General features: G+C 38.7%; 1 protein-coding gene across 8 annotated transcripts in view; it reads left to right on the plus strand.

Moving 5' to 3' along the window:
- Positions 1-9,285, plus strand: part of myo9aa (myosin IXAa) — a 318,790-nt gene extending 309,505 nt beyond the window's left edge. For 7 of the 8 annotated variants that reach the window (XM_059640175.1, XM_059640177.1, XM_059640182.1 and 4 more), the window contains 4 exons: positions 538-555; positions 2,710-2,912; positions 3,858-4,000; positions 5,524-9,285. In XM_059640175.1, coding sequence (XP_059496158.1) covers positions 538-555; positions 2,710-2,912; positions 3,858-4,000; positions 5,524-6,011 — 852 coding nt within the window. In that variant the 3' untranslated portion in view covers positions 6,012-9,285. The remainder of the gene's footprint in view (positions 1-537; positions 556-2,709; positions 2,913-3,857; positions 4,001-5,523) is intronic. The other variant, XM_059640178.1, reaches the window with a different exon arrangement.
- Positions 9,286-10,187: the final 902 nt, after the last annotated feature.

The following is a 10,187-nucleotide window of genomic DNA, read 5'->3' on the forward strand; positions in this document are numbered from 1 at the left end:
TTTTTGGGCAAAATGCAACATAGTGCACTTGTATTGTAGTTTAAGTGTTAATTTCTGTATCCGTCTTGGCATGTTGTGATGTACTTTTGAAGTGCTGTATCTCTTACAGGCAATGAGTTTTTATTTTAATTAAATCACCACCAAATCACCCATTTGTAAACAATAAGAGTTGGTTACTTGACTTGATGGCATGCGTGTCAGTATGTCCATAATGGTCAGTAGTAATATCAGTAACCAGCATTGCACATCGGTAAAATAAGAGACGGTTGGAAGTGAATTGATTGACTGCCAGTGAGTCATCCTTAAACCCCACATCTGTACCACTTCATGATGATCACACACTGTTTTTCTCTCTCTTCTATGTCTCTCTCTCGCGCGCGCCCTCTCTCTTGCGCGCCCTGTCTCTCGCGCTCTCTCTCTCTCTCTAGCTGTTTCCCTCACGCGCGCTCTGTCTCGCTCTCGCTCTGTCTCTTTCTGGAAATGAGTTTGGTAAGAGACTTGCTGAAATTTTCATTTTTCTTTTTGCCGTCCATGCAGCCGAATGGTAATAAAAAGGTAATGGTTCGTCTGATATGTGCTTGTAGTGATTGACCTTTCCTGGTGATGGTGACCACTCCAACGCATGCCTAATTCAACAAAACCTGCTAACTACATGATTCTGAATATAGAAAAGCATTCTAAAATCATTTTCTATTCACTATTTTTAGTTTAATCTTGAACGTTGGGTGTCAGGTTTTATTTCTTGCCCTTAGGATTCACCTAGTAACTGTTTACAATCACAATTTAACAGTTCATTTTTCTACTTTGTTCTGATGTGACTTGCTCTGGAATATCCCATATTCAAATGGTGTGGGATCAGCATTGAATTTAGATTTCACATTTTGTTTTTCAATTTAGTACCAGATTCACTGTTTTCTATCAATGTGACACTTAGTCAAAAGGAACTGGAATGACATGAACTCATTACATCTGGATTTTTAAAGATAGAGAAGGATTTTCTCCCATCAGCCTAGATTTTGAACCATTATCACCAAGGTGCAAGTCCATCATATTGATCAGCTGCAGCTCTCAGTTAATTGAAAGAACCTGTAAATAAGATTAATACTGATGCTCCATGGTGGTCACATGGGCTGAATGGCTTCATTTCTTCTGTGCTTTAAAACAAAACAATGATGCTAACAATATCATATTTTTATGGGGGCTTCTATTAAGTATGTTAATCTTTCCCTTTGTTAATTACCTTTTGAGTCTATGTTTCGGAGTAAGATGCTGATAAAAAGCAGGCCATTTGCTGGAGTGGAAGCGTGCTAGTGAAGCATGGAAGCAGGCTCTATTGTGTGTTCAGATTGTATTGCTAAATATTTATAGTTCATGTATGTAAATCTGTGAAATGTGGTGTTCTCCTATGTGTCATTGTGACCATTACTTCAGCTATTAGTCATCTCGATAGGAATTGAGAAGAAACTGCTTTCAGAAGCTTCAGATTATGCTGGAAAATCTCATTTTCTCAATTTAGCACTATCCCAAGGCTAAAGAACCTTCCACTTCTGGTGCCTAATTGTTACAGCAGTGATTTACTGCCACTTCCCAGCTAAAAAGCTTGACCTTGTTTCTTACATTTTGATTTTGATTTGCAGTGTTTTTTCTGTGTTCGGGTGAAATCAACTGTAAGCAGCTCCCCTGGTTTTTGAGTTCAAGAACAAAAATATTTCACCCAAAAAAAGTCAATCACTTTGAAAGGAGCAAGTGATATCTAAAATAATATTAAGACAAATGTCCTATAAAAGTATAGTGCTAAAAAACATTGCAGTGCATCGTACGCTACATTGTTAGCACTTACCTTCTGCCTCAATCCTAACCTGCAAACACAGATGAAGCTGCTTTTACTTTGATATCCTTCAGCACAGAGACAAGAAATGCTTTTCAGCATCAAACAGAATGTGATCGAATGTTTCACTGCCGTATGACCTAGTATAGAACTTGCTGTTACTGAGATTTAAGCCTGATTTTGATGACTGAAGGGTAGTTAATGAGTTCAATTTAAATTGACCCTAAAGCCAGAGCTTAATTATGATACAATAGAAATTAAGAAACAACCGCATATGGCTAGAAATTCAAGAATGAATTGAAGAGACATGTTGGCAAAGTTGTTTGGCTTGCATTAAACATGACAAATATAACAGTGCCAAACTTCAAATGATCACAGCAGTTTATACTATTGGAAATAAACGGCGCAGATTGTTTGTCAAGTTGATTCTCTGGCTGAAGCCCTGCCATGGTGAAAACAACGTGCAACTTCAGTCTTCCTAAGCTCTCGCATAATTCAAAAATGTGTGGACTTGAACATATTCCTTTTGTTTGCAGAGAATGGGCCCCTGCATATCTCTGTACATCAATTCTGGCAAACGTGAATGAGCCAGTTAAAAGCTCGACTGCTCACCTTCCTTTGGTTGTAAGTGTAGCAATTCAAGAACTTGAGATTGAGCAACACTTGCTGAACTATCACTTCTAAAAAGAAACTTGTTTTGGGCTTGCAAGCATGGGCTGTTTGTGTATGGTCTGTTTCTAGCCTATTACAAACAACGAAACGAATATGCTATTTGATTTGAGCAGCCAAATATTGAAATGTACAGACTAGTGTCTGTCATGTATTGCCTTCAGTACTGATGTGATGCCTGACTGTATTCCTTGTTCTTCATAATTTTATAGGGTAAAGGTCGTCTTCGCCGCTCAAATTACAGCAGCCCTGGCTCTCCAATTGGAATACGACTGCCATCAGTTGCAGATGTTCCTGAAGAAACAGCAAGTGCCGATGAGTCACCTGACATGGATTTGACTGAGCAACAGCAGGCTGCCATACAGCAGGAGGAGAGGGCTCTAACTGAGCAGATAGAGACTCTGCAGAAAGAAAAGTAAGAGATACAAGTTTTCGATATATGACTGGTGCTAGATGGAGCTGATGGCATCTGTCTCTATGGTCAAACGTTTTGCAGTATTCATGGTTGCTTAAATGGAAACCAGGAAATGGCTCTGGTTTGGTGATTTCAGCTAGGTGCTTTTTGTTTTGAATTTGTATTATTGAATTTTGGTATAATGTATTAATGTACTCTTGACATTATAGGATAGTATTGTCGCTACTTTTATACTCAAGTAGATCTAAGTATAGGTGCTAAGAGATTTTCTACCACAGGAAACATTTGGCTATTGGTATCAAGTCTCCGTAAAAGTTTCTATCTTCCCAGTTTCTATTCCTTTTAGTTAGAAAGGTAAGAAAAGGATTCTGTCCCTTATTAAGGAGACACCTTTAAAGCCAAGGCCATGATCCACAGAAACAGTCAGCTCGCCTCCCCACTTTGAGCCACAGAAGCTGCTTAATCAGATGGTGCTGATTCCTGAAGTGCTTGTCATGTATAGCCATATGCAGTAAGCCAACCTTACTTTTTAAGGTCAAGAAAAAAATTTCAGCCTGTTACCTTTCTCCTTGGCTTGGATAGCTAATGTGTGAGTTCCTTGTTATGATATTAGGCAAATGAGTGTGGCTCACTATTACTGCTTTAGTGTTACGAGTTGACAAACAGTACATCTATGGAGTCCAAACCATTGCTGCTCACTCTTATTGAGACTAGCTTTCTGATTGCTGTTACCCATGGAGAATGGCTGCATTGTTCTAAAGTAAACACAAAATGTATCCAGTGAGGTTGCGGGGCCATTGATTCTGCAATTTGAAAGGAAGCATACTTTTAATTTTTTGGCATAAGGAGCTGCCTTGTGTTGTCATTTTTAGTACATTTATATTTCAGTGCATGTCTTCCAGTTTTTCGATGCTGCTCTATTTTTAAACAAAAATCTTTCTTTAGGGAGGAGTTGACTTTTGAAATGCTTGCCCTGGAGCCCCGAGCCTCTGACGATGAAACCCTTGAATCAGAAGCATCAATTGGAACAGCAGACAGCTTTGAAAATTTAAACATGGATTCTGAGGGAGCTGCATCAGAACGTTCCGGTAATTGATGCCATTTGTATCTTCTAGAAGCTTCCAGCCTATTAAACTTTCATGTTTTAAAGAAACCCTTTTAATATCATTTTGCACCAGGAAGGTGAAAGGATTAATATAACATTTCATTCAAATTGTATTTAAACTTTGGACAGTTTTCTGACTGCAGCAAACCACATATTGAGATGAACATGGATAGAGAACAAGCTGGATAGATCAAGGCTGCGGTTGCTGGTGACATTTTGTAGATTGGTTGTGGACCACAGAGGTAGCAGGAGAGATTTGGTCAATGTCCAGGGTGGTGCTGAGTTTAGTCAGGACCAGAGAATGGGTGAAGGAGCAATTGTGGATAGATGATTGATAGATTCATTCATATGGAGGGGCAATTTAGTCACGGTGGCTTTGAGCTGGACCAGTTAGCTTGAGGACCACTGAAGGAAAGGCATCTCAGTTACTGGACCTAGCCATTCTACCTACTTTCGCATCTTTGGCTTTCTGGCCAACAAGTTTAAAACTTAATGTATACAATTTTAACAAAATATTTAGATTAGTGACCTGATTCTAGGAAACAGGTTAGCTACTCACCTCAACCAAAACTCATTAAAACCGTTGGAGGGAGTTCAGGAGTGTAACGGCTGTTCTTGAACATTTTAATTAACCATTGTCCCTTAGCTCCAATCCTGGGGTTTAAACTTGACCTCGTTGTATTGGATCATACAGCAGGAAAATGTCAGTTTGTATGAGGGACCCAAAAAAATACTCATTTCTGTCAATTGGTACTTCAATTAAGGTCAATGTATTTAGGAAGAAGATGAGAAAAAACGTTCTTGTTACTTGGGCGCAGTAAATTTTTTTTTATGATCCTAGCTATGGTAATATTGGACTAGTCGGATCCCAGAATGAAATCTGAATTGATAAATCCTGAGTTTTATTTTTGTAGTTGGTTGCTGTGACAGTTAGTCACTAAACACGCATTCACAAAAGCCTGCCCAGATTCTTTAAATACAAGGGCATATGTTTCTTTAAAAAAAGCTATATATGTAAGTCAATTTGAAATTATCTGAACACAAGCAGGAAAAATACAAGTTCACCCTTTTTTCCAGTAGTATCCTTTACAGATGCTCGATCTCAGAGAAATATCATTCCCGACTTAAATTTTTAATTTCTTACCGAATTGACTTTCCAGTTTTCCTTCTTGGACTGCTTACATGGTTTCAAAATTTCTTTCTAGTTCAGAAAGCTTAACTTCTTTTTAGTTTGGACAAATTGGAAACTTCACAAACTAATTTGCTGAAATGCTTTGGTGAAACTATTCCCCTGAACTAAAAGCTTGATATTTCTGCTAGGATGAAACTGAAGCCAAAATTGATCTGGCTTTATTTTAAAGTACAAATATCAAAATGATACTAGTATATATAATACACTGTTTTCACAATGTAAGTTGTAATTTTGTATACAGTCAGCCTGATAAATAGCTGAAATAGTATTTGTTCATACCGAATTCTCTCTTTTTTTGTTCTTTTTGTGAACAGAAAAAAAATTAGTGAGCTCTATCAGCCCACACCAACCTGAAGCAGTGAACAGGCTAAGGAGACCACGAAGGAAGAAAGCAGATTCTTTGGAGTCTGTTGATTTAGCTGTTCATTTACCATCTACCGTGTCTTCTTCATCATCTTGCTTACCTCCAGGAGGAAGACGATTCCGTTTTCGTTCAAAATCACCATCCCCACATGCTTTTTACCATACACACGATATTGCCAACAGCACTGAGCAAAGAGCAGATGGGGATGGGGCATATAGCCAGCTGAAAGTTCAAGAAGAGAGGCCACAGTTCACAAGTAGAGGCACCTTCAATCCAGAAAAGGGCAAACAAAAACTAAAGATGCTGAAGCGCTCAGCCCAGAAGCCCAAAGACACAACTGATGGGGCCTCGAGCATAGGGAAGAAGCGCAGTGCTGAACCTGACTTCGGTGCTCACCAGCAACTGGTGGTATTTGGGAACAATGAATTCATGGTGTGAGGCCAAGGATTTGCAAAACGTTTTAAACTAATTGGATAATGGCCCTCCTTCCGTCCCTACACATCATCTTCCTCCTGGTTGCTGCTATCTAAGTACACCACATACAAAATGTCCAGTTCTCGTAGATGGCATCACTGCCTCACGGAATGACAAAGGAAAGTGATATCTATTGATTTTTTTTAAAAACCCACCGGAAGATTTGTATAGTGGCCTTAACCATTTGACTCTTGAAAAATTTCTGCACAACCTACTGGTATACCAAGAAATATCTGAGCTGTATTTCTACAGCTGCTGGCCACTGTTCTCGAGAGTGAAGAAGAAAGTCTGCACTCCAAAGGGTTATGGCAAGAAGTCCATATTTGAAGAAGCACTTGCTTTCAAGAAATCAATCTTCCAGAAAAGAAGGAGCTGCTGAGTCTATTCAGTCCAAAAGACTGAAGGAAATAAGTAGATCTTAACTTTTGTCCCAACATCACACTCCATTGACGTTCGTAGATAAAGGTCGTCAAATGAGCTTATTTGAGAAATCACAAAAAGACTAGATGCTTACAATCAGATTCAACAGCACTTCTCACTAACTTAGAGGCACTGCTGTCATACGAAGGATTTTTAAATGTTTTAGGAACAGCCAGTGGCCACTTGGAAATGTAAACAAAATGTCTGCGTACAAAAATGCATTAACCGTGCATACTATGTCTGACATTTTACAGGGTTTCAGGAACCACTTTACCAGTTAAGTTAATGCTGCTCCTACCTGGGTGTGTAAATTTAGAAAGCCTTGCAAAAAGGGACCAATCCAACTAGACACTGAGCTTGCAAACCAACATCTGTCTGTGCAGCATCAGGCATGAGCAAAAGTGCAGTTACATTAAACCTCGTCAACTGTGTTGCATGATAGTATAGGTAAGCCAAAACCATGCTTGGTCCTTTAAACTTGGCTCAGAAGAAAACCTTTTATTGAATTGTCAGTATTAAAAGCAAAGACAACTTGAAGAATTTTTATTCTGGTTTCTAAAGCTCACTGTTAAATGTTTTTGTTTTAAAGGTTTGTATTTTATTTGATTTTTCTTTTCTAAAAATGTTACTTCCATGATGTAAGATTGTAGCTTCCTGTCCAAAGGGGATGTATGTGGAATAGGTTAGGAACAAAACTGAATGTAACAATCACTGGAACGGGCATGCTGGGCTTCTCGTAACTTATAGTATGCACATAACTGTATATTTCAAGGAATCTATTTGTAAAGGATATATTATCCTGTGTCATATTCTATAATAAGTACTGATATAAACTGTTCAGCAAACACAGCCCAAATTATGAGGTTTCTGTACAGTTTCAGCTCTGTATTTTGATGTTAGCCATTAGGGTGGCCAACTTGTGTATAAAATGCAATTTGTGTGTATTATTTCTTAAGTGTATCTGTATGGTTGTACAAACAAGTTTATGAACAAATGCACCACAGCTTATTAAAGAACAAGGGCTGTAAAATTCACTTCTTGACTTTCTTCTTGTGCACAGAAGAGGAACCTGAAAGTGCTATTGGTCAAATCTGTGTGTCAAATAATATCAAATGCATCATCAGATTTTTAAAAAAATGAAATTGTTATGTCTTGAACATGGGGAAAAGCTGATAATGTTTGACTTCATGCCCTTCCTATGTGTGTATGTTTGTATGTATGTTTATAAGTCTTAATTTTTCCTTATCCCAAATTTACTTCTGAACAGCCATAAATTAATGGAAATATAAGCCCAGTTATAAGTAGCCAAAGCCTCCTGATTCAATCAAACAATTAATTGTTATATTCTTAACTTTGTATGCATCACACTTTCACTCTTCTGTTGTCTCATTGCTTCACTGCAGCTAGGAAGTGGAGCTTCTATTTGGTGACCTTACTTAGTCAGCTGGTATAATTTATGAGGTAGGAGCACTTTGAAGTCCCTTCGTTTACCTTTATTAACTTCTGTCTATGTAGGAGTGGTTTGGCCATGGAAAATTTGTATTTTCAAGAATACTAAAATAGAAATATTCTTTAATAGTGACTAGTTTGCAGTGTGATCTGTAGGGGACCAGAGCTCATACAGGATAAACTGCAGCAGAACAAAAACAGTTGGAGATGACGAACGCATTCCCATTTTGATGAGCAGAGGCATTTCTGCTGCCAGGCTACTGGAAGCTTTAGCTTGCCAATGTGAGCTTGATCATTCTACAGTTCTTGCTGACTGTGATTTTTCTCCACCTTTACCACCCCAGCATCCCAAAAGAAAACTAATCTGGATCTACCATGACCTGTTTAATATGTCTATACATTTATTTATAAACTGCTACATTATTTGCGTTTGGAGCATTGTAGATGCTGTTGCAGTAAACTACTGCTTAATCCCATCTTGTAGCTTTCCCCAATAATATGAAGTCGTTAGATTGGTGAAATTTCAAGGAATTGCTCAGATATGTGACAATTAGCTCTGCTTTACTTTTATTTGTTAGGTCACAAGTTCTTCTGATTTCTCATTTTTCTCTTCCAATTTCTCCCCCGTAACTGGCAGTGCACACTGGGATAGGAGTGCACAGGCGCTGGACGCCATCAGGGACCATTTTTCATGTGCAAACTAAGAAAATGGCTGTGAGACAGCTGTGTTTGATGCACCCCTGCGTAACATTCAGCATACATGCACTCTCTTGCAAAGATGACAGGATAAGGATAGGGACCCTTAGATCCCCTTTCTCTTCTCTAGTCCAAAGTTGCACCCCAAAAACTATGCCCCGGTGATATATCTTTTGATGTGTGGAGATGTGCACTTGTGGGTATATACACACACACACTCACACACACAATATTTTGACTCAATATTTGTTTGAAAAACCAAGAGCAATATAGCATTTTTTTGGGAAAAGGTGAGTTAGACAGTGTTGAGTAATAATGGAGAACATGAGGCAGTTGTCAGACTTTGAGGGCCCAGCGGGCTAACGTTGCAAATCACAGGAATGCAAGATCTCTCCTTGAGCCTTGGATTTTCTCTAATTTGTTCTTGATGTGATAAGAAGAGAGTTGAAGAAATTCCGTCACTTTCTGTATACTCTACACTGAATAATGTCAATTAAGTGTAATACAAGAGATTGCAATGTAACTAAATGCATTGTGTTGGCGTCAAGGGGCTGGTATAAAGGAATTACAGGGTTGGTTTTTGGAATACATTACTGCATTACTATGTATCTTGTATGCTAATTTAATAATTTGCCATGAGCTAATAAAGTACCTCTCTGTCTTTTTTATGGAATTGTATCCAATGATTTTTCCTTAACTTAATTGAGAGAGATGCTATAGCTTTAATGCTTTAGTCAACATGTCCAAAGCTTTCCTGACCTTAAATTGTCTCATCAGGCAGGCGCAACATGGGTTCATGAAAGGCTGATTATATTTAACTAATTTACTCAAATTATTTGAGAGCCGTATGAGCGCGAAGGACAATGGGGAACAGGTGAATGTGGCGTATCTGGATTCTCAGAAGGCAGTCGACAAGATGCTGCACAAAAGGCTGCTGCATAAAAGTGCATGGTGTTATGGATAATGTATTTAGCATGGATAGAAGATAGGTTAACTAACAAAGCAAAGAGTGGGCATAATTGGGTATTTTGCTGGTTGGCAATCAGTGGCTAGTGGTGTGCCTCAGGGATCTGTGTTGGGACCACAATTGTTTACAATTCACAGAAATGATTTAGAACTGGAGACCGAATGCAGTATGTTTAAGTTTGCAGATGACACTAAGATTAATGGTAGAACAAAGTATGCACTGAAAGTCTGCAGATGGATGTAGATAGGATAAGTGAGTGGGCAAGGGTCTGGCAGATGGAATACAATGTTGGTAAATGTGAGGTGATCCATTTTGGTAGGAGTAATCGCAAAATGGACTGTTATTTAAATGGTGAAAAATTACGGCATGCTGCTGTGCAGAGGGACCTGGGTGTTCTTTTGCATGAGCCACAAAGTTGGGTTGCAAGTGCAGCAGGTAATTAAGGCAAATGGAATATTGTCATTCATTGCTGGAGTTTAAGGAGGTTGTGCTGCAGACACAAAAATAGAAATTGCTGGAAAAACTCAGCAGGTCTGGCAGCATCTGTGGAGAGAAATCAGAGTTAACTTCTTGGTTTGAGTGACCCTTCTTCAGAACTGTTCCAACAA

Source organism: Stegostoma tigrinum, chromosome 36 (genome assembly GCF_030684315.1).
Source record: "Stegostoma tigrinum isolate sSteTig4 chromosome 36, sSteTig4.hap1, whole genome shotgun sequence".
Classification (NCBI taxonomy): Eukaryota; Metazoa; Chordata; class Chondrichthyes; order Orectolobiformes; family Stegostomatidae; genus Stegostoma; species Stegostoma tigrinum.